At 42.4% G+C, this 21,894-nt stretch overlaps 1 protein-coding gene across 1 annotated transcript in view; it reads right to left on the bottom strand.

Annotated features, from left to right (window-relative positions):
* The window catches only part of LOC120912784 (serine/threonine-protein kinase PLK2-like), a 91,103-nt gene that overhangs the window by 19,397 nt on the left and 49,812 nt on the right, over positions 1-21,894 (bottom strand). Inside the window, exons 5-11 of the mRNA XM_040322638.1 lie at positions 20,634-20,721; positions 20,453-20,548; positions 20,053-20,251; positions 12,631-12,769; positions 9,616-9,701; positions 9,439-9,535; positions 620-700 (exon numbers count right to left, since the gene is read on the bottom strand). Coding sequence (XP_040178572.1) covers positions 620-700; positions 9,439-9,535; positions 9,616-9,701; positions 12,631-12,769; positions 20,053-20,251; positions 20,453-20,548; positions 20,634-20,721 — 786 coding nt within the window. The remainder of the gene's footprint in view (positions 1-619; positions 701-9,438; positions 9,536-9,615; positions 9,702-12,630; positions 12,770-20,052; positions 20,252-20,452; positions 20,549-20,633; positions 20,722-21,894) is intronic.

Genomic DNA, 21,894 nt, shown 5'->3' with positions numbered 1-21,894 from the left:
GGGTTAAGTATTCCCTAGGGAGTGATTCTTACTGTTAGGGGGCATGGCTACACGTGACACGTCACTAATGACCTTTCCCGATTACGGGAAACAGTCATCAGTGACACTGTGTCACTAGGCAGAATAGGGGAATGCCTTGTTTGCTGGCTGGCAAATTTAAAGGGATGTACCTGTACGCCAATCTGCCTGCCCGTGCCATGTTGTCGATGTACATAGTCGCGCGGCAGTCGGCAAGTGGTTGAGGTAACATTGGGTCTTTCATTTTTGCTTTATTACAGAATATTGACTGAGATGAAGGAAGCATACAGGATAGCAGATCAGATTTTTTTTTAGACTTTAGTGGCTTCAAATGTGTTGCATGCCAATGACTCACTACGTACTGAAGACAGGATAAGTATGAAAACCACAAAACCTGCACCTAAAAAAACAGGTCAACGATGGAAGCTCATATAGTTCTATCCTCGTAAGTTAAATGTATTCATATTTTATGGCAATAGCTTTGAAAGGTTACTGTTTTAAGGGGCGCATTACAAAACAGTTTAGCAAGAACAAAATGATAAAAAATATTGTAAAATTTCAAAGCAGAAATTGTATTTATAATGAACCTTTTTCTTTTTACCTGGTATGATGGTGAACAAGAAGTTTTTTAACATAACAGTGACATCTTCCACCATTTTCTCTACCATTGGCTTTCTCTGTTCTGCAAAATAAGAAAGCAACATATAAACATGCTAGAATGTAAAAACAGTCATACATTTTACTTTACTGGCAGTGCTGTAAATGTGTATGGTATTTTAATAGTGATGATAACTCAGACCTGGGCAAATTGCAGCCCCAGGGCCACATCCGACCCAGTGGCTGTTCCTATCCGGCCCTTGAAGCCTCCACTGTCAGCATGTCACTATGAGCTTGTCAACTTCCTTACTGAAGAAGCTGACAGATTTAGGTAGGCATGCTGACGGATTACTGTGTAGCTGCAATAACTGGAAAGAGAGCCTAGGGAGCTGATCAGTATTGTGGTGATCTATGTTCTGGCAGGAGAGCATTGCCTAGGGGACATTCTGATGCTCTTATGCCACCCTGCTACCTGGCTAAGTTCTTCCTGTGTTAGCGCCAGCACACCAAGCCCAGGAGCCATGTACCGCATCTGTTAGGGTTCTCCTACAGTTTAACTGTATTTTTACAGATATTTCTAAGTAATTATATTGATAGATTTCTGTATAATTTTGAGTTAAAAAAAAGTGAAGAGCTACAAAACTGAAGTTGAGTATATATGTATTTACAACCAAGGCATAATCTACACACGTTATATATTTGTGTTTGTATGCATTTATATAAAGTGTGACAGGAAGTCAGGTAAATCTGTGGGTGTTGTCACGGACGGGACATACATTTCTGACTTGTTAGACAATACACTAATTGTTATTGGGCGTCGGCTGAAAAATGTAGCCAGGAAAGGTTTAAGGCCGTTGAAAAACTTCAGCTGTTCAGAATGAGGCAAATAAGGCCTCTATAAGTAGCCCAGAGGATTACCACTAATTTGCTGCATCATCCTGAGTCTTTGTGAGTAAGGAGAGCAGTGCCGGAAGGTCTTCTGTGGAGGTGAGGAGAGGATTGATTTTTCTGTGTGATAAAAAATCAAAAGACTATTGTTTTTCTGCTGTATGACCAGCACTGTCTACCCAGCAGTAGGCTGTGTTAGACTTCATAGATAGGTTCCTGTGTGGAAGGTAGACGCCCAAAGTGGCTAGGATTTATTTTATGTTTGATTTTGTTTATGCTGTTTGGATGCTTGCAATTGTTTGCCAGCAAGATGGAAAAATAAACCAAAAACTTTGTTTTCAACCGTCTTCGACTGCCAGTCTGTATAAATTCAGTGTGTGGTGAACCCATCCAAGGGGTCACACACCCCGCTACCGAGCTAACCCCTTACATATGGTGGAGAATGCGTGCAATTAAAGTAAACCCAAAATGGAGGAGATACTGAAACAGCTGGTTTTATCAAATGCAAATCAGCTTCAGAGACAGCAGACCGAGGCTGGGAGTCAGGCCAGTAACATACCGACTTTTCGGGAAAAAGAACTGGGATACCAACAAAACCCAGTAGAGAATTTTCTGTTGTTGGAGGAGTGCAAAGACTTTGAAATATTTGATTCATTTACTGGTATCCTTGGAAACAGTCCACCCTTAACATCTCACTGGGAGCATTGGGACACATATTGTGAGGATCTGACCAAGTACACAAAGCTAACTAGTTTTGAAATATGGGGAACAAAAGAGGTGGATTATCTTCGTCTTGATGACTTTTCAAGTCCCTATCAGGATGAAAAAGTTATCAGTAAAACCCCCACTCTTGCTCAGCTAAACAGTGAGGAGTTTTGTGAAGACCTATTTGAAAGAGTCCCCATACCTGTGCAAAAGGCTTTGAGTGGTGCTGAAATGAACATGGATGAAATTGATCAGGTGATCATAGTGGGTGGAGCCACTCGTGTACCTAATGTTCAAGAATGGCTTCTTAAAGCAGTGGGCAAGGAGGAGTTGGGAAAGAACATAAATGCAGATGAAGCAGCAGCTATGGGGGCTGTATATCAAGCAGCTGCTCTTAGCAAGGCATTCAAAGTTAAGCCATTTGTAGTTTGAGATGCAGCCAAGGAAAATACTTGTTTTTGTGGTGCTGTAGCCAAAAAGCAGGAAAGGACAATTGAAGAGCCCTCCATAGGCCGAATAAGCTGTGCCATTTTGCCTTTCATAGAGACTCAAAAGCTTTTCTGTCCTCCGCAGAATGTGGCCACAATTGGAGGTGTGAGAAGCCCAGCCATGGAAGCGGACTATTACAGCCCCGAACACTCAGATGACGGTGGTGCAACCCCAGTTCAAGATGAGCGTGACTCTGATGATGAGGGAAATAACAGACAACATGGATCAGATGTTGAAAGTCCAGTGCATCGATATGAGAATGACAACAGCTATGATGACATGATAGGAGGAGGCAGCGGATCTGAGAATGAAGCAAATGATTCAGAAGATGATGAACCTAGGGAGCGAACATCCAGCGATGTAGAAAATGGTAGCAATAATCGTAATGCTAGTGACTCTGAAAATTAAGATGCTCAAAATCACATTGCCAGTGATTCGGATTATGAGCCAACCAGACAAAAAGGCAGTGGTGATGATGATACACCTGTGAAAGGAGGAGCCAGTGACTCAGAGGAAGAAGAAGAAGACAATGAAGATGATAAACATGATATCAGTGATACCTTCTCAGAGCCAGGTTATGAAAATGATTCTGTTGAAAATTTGAAAGGAATAACTGCCGTGTCATCGAGGAAAAGAGGAAAGCGAAGGTATTTCTGGGAATATAGCGAGCAATTAATGCCTTCTCAACATGAAGGGATGCTGAGACCGTCTGAATGGGACAGAGACACGCTTCCCAGTAATATGTACCAGAAGAATGGTCTGCATCAAGTACACTCTGAAGAAATCTCGCAGGACAGATGTGGAAGACCTGACTCCAAATCCAAGAAAACTTCTGCAGATTGGTGGTGAACTGCGTAAACTGAATAAAGTAATCAGTGACCTAACACCCGTATCGGAGCTTCCTGTCACTGCCAGGCCGCGATCTCGTAAGGAGAAAAACAAGCTGGCTTCCAGAGCTTGCCGTCAAAAAAAGAAAGCCCAGTTTGAAGCCAATAAAGTGAAGCTGTGGGGCCTGAATACTGAATATGATAATTTGCTGTTTGTGATCAATTTAATAAAACAAGAGATAATGACACGAATACAAATCCCCTGGGTGAAATGGGCTTTGGATTCTCTCCAGTACTACTTCATGGGTAGACAGTTTGAACTGGTGACGGATCATGCCCCATTGAAGTGGAGGGCACAGACCAAAGATTTAAAGGCACGGATTGAAGATTTAAATGATCTACAACTAAAGCTTAAAGAGGCCCTAAAAACTAGCAAGGCTAGAGAGAATAACCTCACAGAAGACCTTGAAAACCTAAACCAAGAGTTGCGAACAAAGCAGAGAACCCTTAATAAGCAACAGAAGGAAAAAGATGAAGTACAGAGCAAGTCCGATCTGGACAGTAAACAGAGCATGATAGATGAGCTTCAGAAGAAAATTAAAAAGCTTGAACTGGTAATGCAAAATGCTAAAATGGGGAATGCAGATGGGTTGTCCCGAGTGCATGCCTGCCTGGCAACCTGTGTCCCAACCCTAGGGTTGAAACAAGAGGGGGGGGGGTATGGGACAGGAAGTCAGATAAATCTGTGGGTGTTGTCACGGACGGGACATACATTTCTGCCTTGTTAGACAATACACTAATTGTTATTGGGCGACGGCTGAAAAATGTAGCCAGGAAAGGTTTAAGGCCGTTGAAAAACTTCAGCTGTTCAGAATGAGGCAATTAAGGCCTCTATAAGTAGCCCAGAGGATTACCACTAATTTGCTGCATCATCCTGAGTCTTTTGTGAGTAAGGAGAGCAGTGCCAGAAGGTCTTCTGTGGAGGTGAGGAGAGGATTGATTTTTCTGTGTGATAAAAAATCAAAAGACTATTGTTCTTCTGCTGTATGACCAGCACTGTCTACCCAGCAGTAGGCTGTGTTAGACTTCATAGATAGGTTCCTGTGTGAAAGGTAGACGCCCAAAGTGGCTAGGATTTATTTTATGTTTGATTTTGTTTATGCTGTTTGGATGCTTGCAATTGTTTTCCAGCAAGATGGAAAAATAAACCAAAAACTTTGTTTTCAGCCGTCTTCGACAGCCAGTCTGTATAAATTCAGTGTGTGGTGAACCCATCCAAGGGGTGACACACCCTGCTACCGAGCTAACCCCTTACAAAAGTTATTTGGTTTTAACTCTCGCCATTTACAATTTGTAGTGTTATGTCAGGCAGGCCAGGACTGGCCATAGGGCATACCGAGCATATGCCCGGTGGGCCGCCGGCATCCTGCAGCGGCCCGCGGGCCGCAGGTCACGTCTCTGTAATGTAGGGGGGTCTGTATGGGCTGTATTGTAGAGAGGGTTTGTAATGTAGTGGGGTCTGTATTGTAGATGTGGTCTGTAATGTAACCACCGCCGCGAAGTGCCACTGCAGTGCCCCCCCCCCCGGCTGCTCAGTCTAAAATGCCCGGGCCTATTTTTTGTCCCAGTCCGGGCCTCACGTCAGGTGTCACGCATATATCTTTTTTGCAGTGTGAACTGTGTGCAAAGGGCAGCCCTACACATGACAAATGTGGCAAACAAGCTCATGCACCTTTCTGAGCTTTTTAACTGTGTTTTTACGCTCACAAAATCATGCGTCTTGCTTGCTACATTTGCAGTTTCTTTAACAATGAATTGCATTACAAGTGCGACATTAGCTTTTTGCACATTTAGTGAATATGTTCAAAATCACACTACACAAGTGTGAATGCAGGCTTAATCTGAAATCATTCTGAAATTATATGCTAATGCTTGTAGTGCCACTAGTGCAAAAGGGGAGTGTATATAGTCTCGCTAGTACTCAGGAATGAGTCCTGTCTTAAAGTATCACCATCCAGTGGTGTGTAGCCTACTTGGAAAAATTGCTGCTCATCCCTATACAGTCTATTTGGTTAATATGTGTAATGCCGCGTACACACCACCGTTTTTCGCGATTTGAAAAATTACATTTTTTTAAATGTCATTAAAAATGATTGTGTGTGGGCTCCAGAGCATTTTTCGCTAAGTTAAAAATTGGCATTAAAAATTTAGAACATGCTCCAAAAATTTTGCGTCGTTTTTAACGTCGTAAAAAAATGGTCGTGTGTGGGCTTTAACGACGTGAAAATAACGTGCATGCTCAGAAGCAAGTTATGAGATGGGAGCTCTCGTTCTGGTAAAACTAGCGTTCGTAATGGAGATAGCACATTCATCACGCTGTAACAGACTGAATAGCACGAAGACTGAAAAGCGCGAATCAGCAAAAGCAGCCCCAAGGGTGGCGCCATCCGAATGGAATTTCCCCTTTATAGTGCCTTCATACGTGTTGTACGTCACAGCGCTTTGCCAGAGCATCTTTTTCCACGATCGTGTGTAGGCAAGGCAGGCTTAACAATAATCGGGTTGAAAAAAACGTTGTTTTTTCTAGACCATTAAAAATGGTCGTGTGTACGCGGTATAAGATGGCCTCAGCCTTGCACCACTCTACAAGCCACACACTTGGACATGTTTCGCCCCACCCACAGATGCTTAGTTCTAGAGGCAAAGGGCAGAGGCAAAACAAAATAGTAAAAAATATTGTGTTTTTTTTTCAAAATTGTCGCTCTATTTTTGTTTATAGCGCAAAAAATAAAAACCGCAGAGGTGATCAAATACCACCAAAAGAAAGCTCTATTTGTGGGAAAAAAAGGATGTCAATTTTGTTTGGGAGGCACGTCGCACGACCGCGCAATTTTAATTTAAAGCGACGCAGTGCTGAAAGCTGAAATTTTGCCTGGGCAGGAAGGGGGTATATGTGCCCAGTAAGCAAGTGGTTAAAATACCATCACCCTATGAGAGAGTGATGCTCTCTTCCATTCTTTTTTTATTTAACAGGGATGTGGATATGATATTCTGTCCCTAGAATTTGTCCAACAAACCCTATATATTTTTTTTTTCTTTCATTGTCACTACATTACATTTCTTTATGATCACCACTCAATCCTTAGTCTCAGTCCTCACAAAAAAGAGTTTTTATTTTTAACTTTTTTCACTTTTCAATTCTTATTTAAATTTTTCACTTTGCATTACTTTTTAGTATTATTTCTCACATTTTTTAACATTCCCTCATTCCTTTTTAATTTTAGTCTCACATACTGTAAGTTTTTCTTTCAGTTTTCCCACTTTATTTCCCCATTTCTTTCCATTCATTACCCTAATCACTTGCACATGTTCATCTTCTCATTCTCACAGCCAGTGCTACAAAAGTTCTGACACAATGCCTCTGTGCAAACCTCTATAAGTAATGCCCCGTACACACCATCACTTTATGTGATGAAAAAAACGACATTTTCTGTGAAGTAAAAAACGACGTTTTTGAAACTTCAATTTTCAAAGACGAAGTTGCCTACACACCATCGTTTTTCTCACAATGTTCTAGCAAAGCGAGGTTACGTTCTCACCACTTTTTCCATTGAAGCTCGCTTCTGGGCATGCGCAGGTGTAAAAACGTCGTTGAAAAAGACGTTTTTACACACGGTCAATTTCTGTGAAGTAAAAAACTACGTTTTGAAAAACGACACATAAAATTGAAGCATGCTTCAATTTTTTTTGGTCGTTTTTTACAAGACATAAAACAAAGTTTCCCCCCCCACATGGTCAATTAAAGTGACATACAGTGATGGTGTGTACGGGGCATAAGCCCCGGTGTCAGAGGGCATGACTTGTGGAGTAGTGCAAGGCTGAGGCCATCTTACACATTTTAATCATAAAGACTGGATAGGGTTGAGCGGCAATTTTTCGGTGCATACTGAAATGATAAATACCATTTTAGTTGAACACTGGGAGTAAATGTGGCTGACTACTTTATCATAATGGCATTTATTGCAAACTGACTTCTCAATTTAGAAGTCACACATCTCTAGGTTAGGTGCCTAAGGGGCCAATTAACTAAAGATTACAGCATGCCATAATACGGTCACGTGACTCATTTGCATAAATTATACTGTGCGGTAAAAAAAAGTCAAATTCACAAAAAAATGATTATGCAGTATTTAACACAAAATGAAAAATGTTCTGGTAAATATTGCAAAAAAAAAAAAATGCGGTAAGCCATTAAGTCCAATTCACAAAGAGAACAGAAAGTAAAAAAGATGCAATATTTATCACCAGGGTTTTTGCTGCTGGTATCATATGCAGTATTGCTCAGATAAAGCGTCCCCCCCCCAATAGCTGTTTGTTAGGGTACTTTCACACTGGGGTGGTGCCGGCGTAGCGATAAAGCACCACTAGTTTTAGAAAGCTCTATTTGTGGGAGAAAAAGGGTGTCAATTTTGTTTGGGAGCGACGTCGCACGACCATGCAATTGTCATTCAAAGTCCGACAGCGCTGAAAACTAAAAATTGGTCTGGGCAGGAAGGGGGTGAAAATGCCCTGTATGGAAGTGGTTAAAACTAAGGATGGACTCACAGCAGCCATATTGTCAGTGTGTTGTATTAGGGAGAGGCGATAATTCTGAATGAGGAGGAATACGTGTATGCGCTTAATTTGGGCATTGGTAGATGTCCAACATAGCCGTGCCTAGCTTATCATGTCTTAAGTTCGGCAAAAGCTTGCTACGCAAATCCCTATTCGCGAACGACTTACGCAAACGACGTAAACAATTAAAAATTCGAAGCGGGAAGGACGGCCGTACTTAACATTGAGTACGCCTCATAATAGCAGCTTTAACTATACGCCGGAAAAAGCCGAATGCAAACGACGTAAAAAAATGCGCCGGCCGGACGTACGTTTGTGGATCGCCGTAACTAGCTAATTTGCATACTCGACGCGGAATTCGACGGAAACGCCACCTAGCAAATGCACCTAAGATCCGACGGCGTACTAAGACGTACGCCTGTCGGATCGATCCCAGATGCCGTCGTATCTTGTTTTGTAGATACAAAACAAGGATACGACGTGGGAACTTTAAAATTACGTGGCGTATCAATAGATACGCCGGCGTAATTCTTTTGTTGAATCCGCCCCTATCAGTTTTCCTGCAGGTTTTTCTCTTCAGGTTTACCAAAACCACGTAGTTCAGGGGCCTGCCTGATTGCATACGAATTGAAACTCTGAAGCCCTGTACACACGATCGGTTCATCTGATGAAAACGGACTGATGGACCGTTTACATCAGATGAACCGATCGTGTATGGGCCCCATCATTTTTTTATCCATCGGGGAAAAAAATAGAACCTGTTTTAAATTTTTCTTATGGTTAAAAAACCGATAGAAAAAAACAATCATCTGTGGGGAAATCCATCTGTCAAAAATCCACGCATGCTCAGAATCAAGTCGGCGCATGCTCGGAGGCATTGAACATAATTTTTCTCAGCACGTCGTAGTGTTTTACGTCACCACTTTTTTTTACCAATGGTGTGTAGGCAAGACTGATAAAAGTCAGCTTCATCGGATATCCGATGAAAAAATCCATCGGATTAGATTCCATCAGATATCCGATCGTGTGTACAGAGCTTTAAGGTTTGACCTCATATTAGATGGTTTTGGTAAACCCGAAGAGAAAAACCTGCAGGAAAACTGAAAGTGTGTATGGGGCTTTACATGATATACCGTAACTGGTCCTTACACTTCGCCAAATTTGAACTATGAAATGACAGAATTACATTCTAATCTACAAAAAATACAGAATTTAGCAGTAAAAATTAAATGCTTAGCTCTGAATAGGACTACAAGTGCTTCTAATCTTTTACTTTATCACTGGTAAAACTGAAGCTCACTCTGCAAGGCCGACCTTCGCCTGCTGCTCATTCTCCCTCTCATGAGTATAGCAAGAGATTCATCACTAGGCCTCATGATGTCCTCTGTGTTTTCATCCTGAAAAAGACATAAATTGGAAGTTAACCACTGCAGCAAATCTATGTCTCTAAGGTATAATGTCTCCAGTATTCTCATACCTCAGATGTGTTGTCTGTACTCAAAGACTCCAGGCTCTGTGTAGGCAAATCCATTGATTTCCTATGTTCCCCTGCTTCTCCACAATCTAAAAAAAATGGAAAAATCTAAAAATGAATCCATGATAATAAAATTTGTAGCATCATGAGTATACACATGTATATTGTACAACATTAAAATACAAGCTTTGCAATAAATACGACCTCTTCGTGGAACATCAGCTGCTGATTAACATTATTACTTTCCTTCCTCGCTGTGTATTTTTAATAGCAGAGGGGCAGATCCACAGAGATCTGCACCCGCGCAGCGTATCAGAGATACGCTACGCCGCCGTACCTTACCTGGCTTTAGTTCGAATCCTTAAAGATTTTGCGCTGTAAGTTACGGTGGCGTAGTCTATCTCTGGCGGCGGAATTCAAATCGGCGATTAGGGGGCGTGCTTCATTTAAATGAAGCGCGTCCCCGCGCCGAATGAACTGCGCATGCGCCGTCCCGAAATTTCCCGTCGTGCATTGCGCTAAATGACTTCGCTAGGATGTCATTTTTTAAAACATAGACGTGAATTACGTCCATCCCGATTCACGGACGACTTACGCAAAAAAAAAAAATAATTCAAATTAATCGCGGGAACGACGGCCATACTTAACATGGCAAGTCTAACTATACGCCGCAAAACACCAGCTTTAACTATACACCGGAAAAAGCCGACTAGAGACGACGTAAAAGAATGCGACGGCTGCGTGTACGTTTGTGGATCGACGGAAATAGCTAATTTGCATACCCGACGCGGAAAACGACGCAAACTCCACCCAGCGGACGCCGAAGTATTGCATCTAAGATCCGAAGGCGTACGAAGCCGTACGCCTGTCGGATCTAACCCAGATGCCGTCGTATCTTGGTTTGAGGATTCAAACTAAACATACGACACAGGTAATTTGAAAGTACGCCGGCGTATCAGTAGATGCGCCGGCGTACTCGCTCTGTGGATCTGCCCCAGAGCTTCTCTTTTATGGTCAAACTTTCCAGAGTGCAAATACTTCCATTAGGGCCTGTGTTAACTGCCTCTTGGCTACGGTTGATGGCATCAGGTTGACATCACTTTATGATTACTCAGAAATAATTTACAGGTGCATTGACCTGAGGTCCACCTCTCTCTACATTTGACTTTGCTTGGAAGGCAGAGTTGTTTTTTATTCCACGAGCCAGTAGTTTGACAGGGCCTGTACTCAGTAGCTACACCACACTATCAATTGAACTGTTAATTATATTGCATCATTGTCAGTAATTTGCTGTTTATTTGCACCATGCTGCATTATAAGGGTATTTACTTAACCCCTTCCCTACTGAGTCATTGTAAAATGACGTCGGCGGGAACCTTTCCTCTTTCAGAGTGGACGTCATATGACGTCCTTGCATTCCCGGCCGCTAGGGGGCGCGCGCCCCCGCCGCATTGCTCTGGACCCGGTGCGCGTGCTCGGCAGCCGCGATATCCGCCGGGTACCCGTGATTGCCCGCAATCACGGCAGGACCATGGATCTGTGTGTGTAAACACAGATCCATGTCCTGTCAGCGGTGAGGAGACCGATGTGTGTTCCCAGTACAGAGGAACACACATCGGTCTCCTTCCCTTGTAAGTCCCCCTACAGTTAGAACACACTTTAGGGAACATAATTAACCCCTTCAGCGCCCCCTAGTGTTAACCCCTTCCCTGCCAGTCACATTTACACAGTAATCAGTGCAGTTTTATAGAACTAATCGCTGTGTAAATGTGAATGGTCCCAAAAATGTGTCAAAAGTGTCCGATATGTCCGCCGCAATGTCACGATCACAGTAAAAATCGCAGATTGCCGCCATTACTAGTAAAAAAAGAAAAATAAATAAAAATGACATAATTCTATTCCCTATTTTGTATACGCTAGAACTTTTGCGCAAACCGATCAAATACGCTTATTGCGATTTTTTTTGTTACCAAAAACATGTAGAAGAATACATATCAGTCTAAACTGAGGAAAAAAAACGTTTTTTTTTTTTTAAATTAGGATATTTATTAAATCAAAAAGTAAAAGATATTGTGTTTTTTTCAAAATTGTCGCTCTTCTTTTGTTTATAGCGCAAAAAATAAAAACCGCAAAGGTGATCAAATACCACCAAAAGAAAGCTCTATTTGTGGGGGAAAAAGGACGTCAATTTTGTTTTGGAACAACGTCGCACGACCGCGCAATTGTCATTCAAAATGCGACAGCGCTGAAAACTAAAAATTGGTCTGGGCAGGAAGGGGGTGAAAATGCCCTGTATGGAAGTGGTTAAAGCAGAACTAAACCCTACTATTCTTTTAAGCCAAGGAAGTCGCCATCTTGTCCTCTGATCTGCAGTTGCCTTATGTGAGTAGTTATGACACCAGCTATTTGATGGTTTGACAGTTTGATTGAGAACACAAGCAAATACATTTAGCATTCACGGCATGCCTTGAATGTAACTGTTTTTTTAAACAGTTAAATCTGTGGGTTTAGTTCCACTTTAAATTACTGTTGTGCTAAAGTCATTCCCTTCCACTCTCCTAGTGTGTTCTTGTAGGGCCATTTCACAGGCAGCTAGTGAAATGAATGGCATTTCCTTTGATGTACTTATGATTGTTCCAATATTTGATACCTGGTTAACTCTGTCATTGTTGAAGCCCCCTTACGGGGCTTATTTCTGCCCAGATGAAGCCCATTTTACCACTGTTGGTGTGTCATGGAATTGTCAGGTCCAGTTAAAGGTGGGTGACCACTGAGAAGGGCAGAAGAAACCAACATTCCAGCATCTCCTTAGAGTCAGCGATACATGCGGATACTAAAGTTGTAGATTTAAATGTGTACAAATTTCAATGCCTGACAGAAAAAAAAAAAATCTTCACTGACACCCAACAATGTTAAAACCACTGAAACTGCTGGCCAAAATGTGTTAATTGTCAAGACCAAACAAATATGATAATTTAGAACCATTTTCTGTCCCTTTAGTTTGAAGTTACTGTATACCTGAGCAGAAGGATTTATGGAAGACTCCTCGGTAGAGAACTTTAGCTGCTTTACTGAAGAATCTGGTGAGTTGGATGGAAAGCAAAAAGGTTGGAGCTGTGTTACAGCTGGCAGATGATAACTGCTTAGGTGTGAACCCCTAAAGGCAAGGGATAACATAGTGGTGAAATTAGTCTCTTTGCTATATAATGATAAAAGAAACAAAATCTTTGCTAAAAAAATGTTGAGTACACACACATATATATATATATATATATATACATATATACACACACACACACACATATATATATATATATATATATATATATATATAAATATATACATATATATACAGTATATATATATATATATATATATATATATATATATATATATATATATATATATATATATATATAAGCCTTAAAAAAGTATCCACACCCCTTAACATTTTCCACATTTTGTCATGTTACAACCAAAATTGTAAATGTATTTTATTGGAATTTTATGTGGTAGACCAACACAAAGTGAATTGTGAAGTGGAAAGAAACGGTTTTCATTTTATTTTACCAGAAAATGTGAAAAGTGTGGCGTGCATTTGTATTCAGCCCCCCTGAGTCAATACTTTGTAGAACCGCCTTTCGCTGCAATTACAGCTGCAAGGCTTTTGGGGATGTCTCTACCAGCTTTGCACATCTAGAGAGTGGAATTGTTGCCCATTCTTCTTTGCAAAATAGCTGAAGCTCTGTCAGATTGGATGGAGAACACCTGTGAACAGCAAGTCTTGCCACAGATTATCAATTGGATTTAGGTCTGGACTTTGACTGGGCCATTCTAACACATGAATATGCTTTGATCTAAACCATTCCATTGTAGCTCTGACTGTATGTTTAGGGTTGTTGTCCTGCTAGAAGGTGAACCTCTGCCCCAATCTCAAGTCTTTTGCAGACTCTAACAGGTTTTCTTCTAAGATTGCCCTGTATTTGGCTCCACCCACCTTCCCATCAACTCTGACCAGCTTCCCTGTCCCTGCTGAACAAAAGCATCTCCACAACATGATGCTGCCACCACCATGCTTTACAGTGAGGATGATATGTTCAGGGTCATTTGCAGTGTTAGTTTTCCGCCACACATAGCGTTTTGCTTTTAGGCCAAAAAGTGAAATTTTGGTCACATCTGACCAGAGCACCTTCTTCCACATGGCTTCTCGCAAACTGCATACAGGACTTCATATGGCTTTCTTTCAACAATGGCTTTCCTCTTGCCACTCTTCCATAAAGGCCAGGTTTGTAGAGTGCATGACTAATAGTTGTGCTGTGGACAGATTCTCCCACCTGAGCTGTGGATCTCTGCCTAACCCTGGTTTAAACTTCTCCACAACTTTATTCCTGACCTGTCTGGTGTGTTCTTTGGCCTTCATGATGCTGTTTGTTCACTAATGTTCTCTAACTAACCTCTGAGGGCTTCACAGAACAGCTGTATTTATACTGAGATTAAATTACACACAGGTGGACTCTATTTACTAATTAGGTGACATCTGAAGGTAATTGGTTCCACAAAATTTTAGTTAGGGATATCAAAGGGGGCTGAATACTAATGCACGCCACACTTTTCAGAGATTTCACAATTATGTTCCACTTTCTTTTGGTCTATTACATAAAATCCCCATAAAATGTATTTAATAATTTAATATTTGGATTGTCTAAAACAGGTTCCAAAAAAGCAGAGACCAATATCTTCATTTAAGTTGACTTTCCCACCATAAGACATTCTATTTTTCTCAACTGGAATTGCGGGGGGTCTGTAAACAAGCTTGCTTACAGAATTAATTATAGAAACAATGGGTTTCTGGTACACTCACAACACCTGGAACCAAAGACAAACTGACTAATATTTACAAGGATCCCATAAATTTGAAATGTGAAAACACCTCATATCATATGTATGATCAGGTAGACTGACCTGACAAGCCTGGTTATCCAGTGACTAACCACTGTCTCAGATTTGAGAAAGACAAACACAGGACAAGACCCCTCTCACAGAAATGAACTGTTTGTAACAAAATAACTAGTTTAAAGCATAATATAAGTCACTTATATAGGTCAGTTCATAAACTGTAAACTGCAAGTCATAAGGAAGCCCTGATGTCACTATGAGGCTGATTTACCAAGCCTTTGCTCCATGATTCATGGAGCAAAGGCTGGAGCAACAGACGTTTTGACATTTACTAAAGGAATGCGCTGGCAATGCAGCACAATTCCTTATTTACTATAATGCGGAGTGCGCCCAGGAGGGGGCGCATGGTGCGCCTCTATGGACCTGGCGCACGGCATTTAGAAATGTAAAATGAAAGTGTTTGGGAGTGAGTTTATTGGGGGGGGGGTAATGTGGAGAAGTGTAGTCACATGTGTTTGTTTAACTTTTACGGGCCGAATTGAAAGTGAAAGTGACTTTTGTGAAAACGAGCCTACGCCTGCAAGTGAATTTAAACCTGCGGGAGGTTTATTTGAGTACTGCGCATGCGTGAGCGGCAAATTCGGGCACTTACGCACACCGCTTTACTACGTCGGCAAAATATTTGTAAATATCAAGCGGCGTAGCTGCCTTTGCGCGGCTTCAAGCGGCGCACGTGAATGCCCAAATCATTTTCAGCTTACGCTGACCATGAAGGGGAACTCCGCGCCAAATTTTAAAAGAAAAAGGGCGTGGGTTCCCCTCCAGGAGCATATCAGGCCCTTAGGTTTGGTATGGATCGTTAGGGGGGAAAACCTACGCCGAAAAATCGGTGTGGGGGTCCCCCCAAGATCCATACCAAACCCTTATCCGAGCATGCCGCCTGGCCGGACAGGAATGGGGGTGGGGACGAGTGAGCACCCCCCCTCCTGAGCCGTACCAGACCACATGCCCTCAACATGGGGGAGTGTGTGCTTTGGGGCAGGAGGGCACTGCGACCCCCACCCCAAAGCACTCTTGTCCCCATGTCAATGGGGACAAGGGCCTCTTCCCGACAACCCTGGCCGAGGTCCGCTAATTGCATATCCCTGGCCTAGGCTATAAGAAGATTGCCAAGACCCTTGAACTGAGCTGCAACATGGTGGCCAAGACCATAAATGAGAACAAACTCAAATCACACCTCCAAAACAACCTCTGCTTTGCTAAAGAAGCTGAGGGTAAAGATGATGGACTAGCCAAGCATGTCTCCAGACCTAACTCTATTTAGTATCTGTGGGGCATCCTCAAACGGAAGGTGGAGGAGCGCAAGGTCTCTAACATCCAACAGCTCAGTGATGTCATCATGGAGGAGTGGGAGAGGACTCCAGTGGCAACCTGTGAAGCTCTGATGAACTCCATGCCCAAGAGGGTTAAGGCAGTGCTGGAAAATAATTGTGCCACACAATATATCGATACTTTGGGCCCAAATTTGGACATTTTTGCTTAGGTGAGTTGAGTTATTTTGAGGGGACAGTAAATTTACACGGTGTGACAGGAAGTCAGGTAAATCTGTGGGTTTTGTCACAGACGGGACATACATTTCTGCCTTGTTTAGACAATACACCAATTGCTATTAGGCATTGGCTGAAAAGTAGCCAGAAATGGTCTAAGGGATTTGGAAGACTTCAGCTGTTCAGAATGAGGCAATTAAGGCCTCTATAAGTAATCCAGAGGATTACCACTGCCTTGCTGCATCCTGAAGCTTTGTGAGGAAGGAGAGCAGTGTACTGAAAGTCTGAGGAGGTGAGGAGAGGATTGATTTTTCTGTGTGATAAAAATCAAAAGACTATTGTTTTTCTGCTGTATGACCAGCAGTGTCTACCCAGCAGTAGGCTGTGCTAGACTCCATAGATAGGTTCCTGTGTGGAAGGTAGACACCCAAAGTGGCCAGGGTTTATTTTATGTTTGATTTTGTTTATGCTGTTTGGATGCTTGCACTTGTTTCCAGCAAGATGGAAGAATAAACCCAAATCTTTGTTTTCAACCGTCTTCGACGGCCTGTCTGTATAAATTCAGTGTGTAGTGAACCCATCCAGGGGGTCACACACTCCGCTACAGAGCGAACCCCTTACACATGGTGGAGCGCCGCAGGCAATTAAAGTAAACCCAAAATGGAGGAGATACTGAAACAGCTGGCTATAGCAAATGCAAATCAACAGCAGACGAATGCAGGTTTGCAGCGGAGCATTGCAGCTCAACAACAGGTTTACGCAGCTCAACAACAGGTTCACCAAGAGAGCATTGCAGCTCAACAACAGGTTCACCAAGAGAGCATTGCAGCTCAACAACAGGCTCATCAAGAGAGCATTGCAGGCTTGGAACAGAGACACCAGCAGCAAATGGAGGCCATCGTGAAACAGCTTCAGAGACAGCAGACCGATGCTGGGAGTCAGGCCAGTAACATACCGATTTTCGGGTAAGACACTTATTGCCAAAGATGACTAAAGATGAGGACCCTGAGATGTTTCTGACCACGTTTGAGAGAGCAGCGGAAAGAGAGAGTTGGCCTAAAGACCAGTGGGCTGGACTAGTGGCCCCCCTATTATCTGGAGAAGCCCAAAAGGCATATTTTGATTTGGAGCTTGCAGACGCAAAAAACTATGATCGATTAAAAGAGGAAATATTGGCACGTTTCGGTGTAACCCTGGATGTCCGTGCCCAGCGGGTCCACAATTGGAGTTATCAGCAGAGGAAGCCACCGCGGTCGCAGATGTACGACCTCATCTATTTGTCTAGGAAATGGCTGCAGCCAGAAACTCTGTCCGGACCAAAAATTTTGGAGCGAGTAGTCATGGACAAATTTCTTAGGTCCTAACACCCTGTAGAAATGGGTGAACCATGGTGGTCCGGAAACCGCAGATAAACTTGTAGACCTGGTCTAAAGGTACCTAACAACAGAGAATTTGTCCTTTTCCACCAGAGACGCACAGACTTTTCACCCCAAGACCAGACCCTCCCCACCTATAGGTAAGACTGCATCAAGGGATGGGGGTGGAGAGTACCAAGGAGCAACTAGAGGAATTATCGGGTCTACTGCTAATATTTGGCGAGAGCGACCTGGAAGACCCATCCCACAGGAGAGGACCAGAAGGTTGATTTGTTACCGTTGCCGGCAAGAGGGACATGTAGCAGCGGTTTGCCCAGCAGGTGATGGACCCATGCAGTGTGACTTTCTGACAGAGAGACGACAGTCCCTTTTTGCAACCACATGCACTGCAGAAAAGGGAAATGAGAAACCTTTATATAGAATGTGCTTAGATGGTAAAAATGTTCTGGTATTGTTGGATTCAGGTAGCCTGGTCACCTTAGTGAAAAGTGACCTAGTGGTGGGAAAAACCTTACATCCGAGGAAAATGGCTGTAGTTTGTGTACATGGGGACACTCGAGAATATCCTGTGACTACGGTTTCCTTTGAATCCTCCCTCGGTAACTTGTGTCACCAGGTGGCTTTAGTTCCCAAACTGCCACATGACGCCATTGTGGGAAGGGATTTCCCAAAATTCTGGGAACTCTGGGACTGCCCAGATTCCCCAGTAGGTGGTTCTTCTGAGTCTGAACCATCTACTCCAGAAACCTATAACTGTGAGGATTCTCCTGAGTTTCCATTCTCAGTATTAGCAGGGGAAACACCAGTCCCTAGGGAGGAGCCTGCTACCTCAGAAGAGGAACAGCGGCCGATAGGGTTTGATGACCTTGAGGTGCACAGAGAAAATTTTGTCACTGAGCAATTGAGGGACCCCACATTGCTAAGAGTCTGGGAGAATGTAGTGAAGATAGATGGGGAGTTAGTTAACCCTGACGAGAGGGTTGCCCTCCCTTACTTCATTATTAAAAGGGACCTGTTATATTGAGTGTCACAGAGGATAGAGGACACCATTGAGCAACTGGTAGTGCCTAAACCGTACCGCAAGATGGTTTTAGAATTGGCCCATGGGCACATTCTTGGGGGACATTTGGGAGCGGAAAAAACCCGGGAGAGGATCACCCAGAGGTTTTATTGGCCTGGGATCACTAAAGAAGTGGAATTGTACTGCTCTTCCTGTCCAGTGTGTCAGATTACTGCACCCATGCCACATTTCCTCAGTTCGTTGGTACCCCTGCCCATTATCGAGGTCCCTTTTGAGAGGATCGCCATGGACTTATTGGCCCCTTACTGAAGTCCACTAGAGGGCACCAGCACATCTTGGTAATAATGGACTATGCCACCCGGTACCCAGAAGCGATTCCTCTCTGAAACACCTCTGCTAAAACCATTGCCAAAGAGTGGTTTTCAGCCGTGTGGGTCTTCCTAAGGAAGTCCTAACCGACCAGGGCACCCCGTTTATGTCTAGGGTGACCAAAGAACTTTGTAAACTCCTGAAAGTGACCCAATTACGTACATCAGTATATCACCCTCAGACAGACGGGTTAGTGGAAAGGTTTAATAAAACCTTAAAACAAATGTTGAAGAAGGTGGTGGATAAAGACGGAAAGAATTGGGATTATCTGCTCCCTTATCTGATGTTTGCAATAAGAGAGGTTCCCCAATCGTCCACAGGGTTCTCTCCGTTTGAGCCACTGTATGGGAGGCACCCTCGGGGCCTACTGGACATTGCCAGGGAAACATGGGAGAGTGAGAGTTCCCCTCATCGAAGTGTGATTGAACATGTGGCCCAAATGCAAGACAGAATTGCCCAAGTGATGCCGATTGTGAAGGAACATTTAGACCAAGCCCAATTGGCTCAACAAAGGATTTACAATCGTGGGGCCCAGGTCCGTACCTTTGCACCTGGTGATAGGGTGTTGATGCTGGTCCCCACGGTCGAAAGTAAAGTGTAAATGGTACAAATGGAATAACTTTACGCCGGACGTACGCCTTACAAAAACGGCGTAGATTACAGCGACGGGCGCAAGTACGTTCGTGAATTGGCGTATCTTGGTCATTTGCATATTCGATGCGTAAATCAATGGAAGCGCCCCTTGCGGCCAGCGTAAATATGCGCCCAGGCTCCGACGGCGTACGAAACTTACGTCGGTCGGATGAAGCCACAATTCAGGCGTATCTAGCTTTAGGAATCAGGCGCATAGATACGACGGCGCATCAGTGCACTAACGCGGCGTATATAAAGATACGTCGGCGTAAGTGCTTTAAGAATCCGGCCTTAAAATATATGTTTTTGAAAGCATTTCTTCACAGCTGCCTAAAACCTTTTCACAGTACTTTTTATATAAAACAGCTTTTCGTGCATTTAAAAAAAAAATCTAAATTGTATTCCGCCCTCTTCTGTGAACAGAATTCTGGTTGTAGACGGGATTTCCCAGAATTTTCCTCCTTCCACTCATGCTCACTACCGCTTCCAGAAGTTTTCAAAGAACTTGAGGTCAAATTACAGTAGCTTATTGTACTAATTAAGGCATCCAAAGCAATATGCTTGCTTTTACTGCAAATGGGTAGGTAACATACTATACCTTTGTAATGAAGTCACTTGCAAGTATGTCCTCTATGCCAGGCCTGTTGGTGGGACAGTTCGCAAGTAAAGAAATAATCAGTCTTCTGCCACTGAGTGATATGTAAGAAGGCACAGGGTAGAAGCCTTCTCTGATGAAGTACTGCATCTCTTTCTGTGAATGAGCTCTGAAGGGGGAATATCCAGTCAAGAGTGTATACCTGGATCATTGGTGAAAACATATGGAGCTGTAAATGCCTACTAAAACCTTTAAACGTTTAACCTTTTATACACATTTTTCTAAATATTCAAAACCTTTCAAACATTTCAGACCAACATCTGATGACGTACATACATTTTTTTGTCATTCATCCCTGTACTGTAAGGGCCTTAAATATATATACATAATGATCAGTTCTTACATTATACATCCAAGGGCCCAGATGTCTGATTTAAAGGAGTGTCCGTCCTTAGTAAGCACTTCCGGAGATAAGTAATTTGGGGTTCCACATATGACTCTAGTCAAGAAAAGGAAGAATCATTAGTTAACGGTAACTTTCTGTATGCATTTTTCTACAAAATTGAAAACAAATCTATCCTTACCCTGGAACTTTTTCGCACTGGTCTACAGTTGTTGCTAATCCTAGGTCTCCAATTTTTACAGTCATGTTCTTGCCAATTAAACAGTTACCTAAAATGACATAATAATCCTGAAACCTTAAATAGCAGTACTGAATAACTAAAATCTGGGCAACACGTGCCACAGTTTTACATGCTCATTACCTAAACAAAAATTATATTTCTTGAACAGAAACTAAAGGTGTTTAGTATTTGATAGATATGTATGAAAATTTGATCATCTTAGTGTAAAACATCTTATAGATCTATTTAATGTGTTTAAAGTCTTGCTTGTGTATACTTTTTTCCTTTTTGTGTGCAAGGAGGTAACAAAACCAGTATTTGTTCAGGTCTGCTTCATTGTGTTTGTGCATCTTCTCTTATTTTAAATTTTATAATTATAATACTGTGATTAGATATTGATAACATGCCCTACTAATTCAAGTGTGAAATATATTATTAGATCCACTTTACTGCAGAAATGATTTTTTTTAACTCATGCAGAGAAACATATGTTGTGGATAACTGTCTATTTTTTAAAGCTGAGCTCTGAGAAAAATAATTATTGTCTAAATATACTGTAAGAGACATATGTATTCTTACTTGAATCTAGGTGTGCTTTGTATATTTCTTCCAGATCTGTGCAGCAATCCAGTGTGAAACTTTGCCTCTGTGCTGGAGCTTCCTTTAATAAAGACCAGTCACTGTTGCTCTCTATCATTGTGCAGGACGACTGGTCTTGTCTATGCCCCCTCCTGTAATTTTCTGCAGGCAGCCAATAGTATGTGGACCTAATGGGTCACTCCCACAGCTCTGCTTTCTGTTATGTGAGGCACAGTGATAATGCCATTGATACATTTATATGGCAATATCTGGGTTTGCAAAAGTGTTTGGTCCACATAAAGTTGACTTATACTCTGTGGCTATTGAGGAATATATTTAAATATATGTATAGAGGGGTGTAAATAAAGGCCTGCAGAACACATACTCAGCGCCAAATCAAACCCACAGATCCCTAAGCAGCACCAACAGAGACAAGAATAGTAAAAAAAAATGCAATATACATATTTAAATATATATTAGGGCTGTTACTAATTAAAATGTTTGTGTTCTATTAATCGACTAATTTCAATTAATTATAACGCACATACAGATCCAACTACTTTTAGAGTCAAATATGTTTTTATTCTGTTTGACAAAGAAAAACAATAGTACAAACAGCGTTCAAGTGTCCGGGAGACAAGAA

This window comes from Rana temporaria, chromosome 1, assembly GCF_905171775.1.
Source record: "Rana temporaria chromosome 1, aRanTem1.1, whole genome shotgun sequence".
Classification (NCBI taxonomy): Eukaryota; Metazoa; Chordata; class Amphibia; order Anura; family Ranidae; genus Rana; species Rana temporaria.
This window is presented reverse-complemented; position numbering and strand designations above follow the sequence as displayed.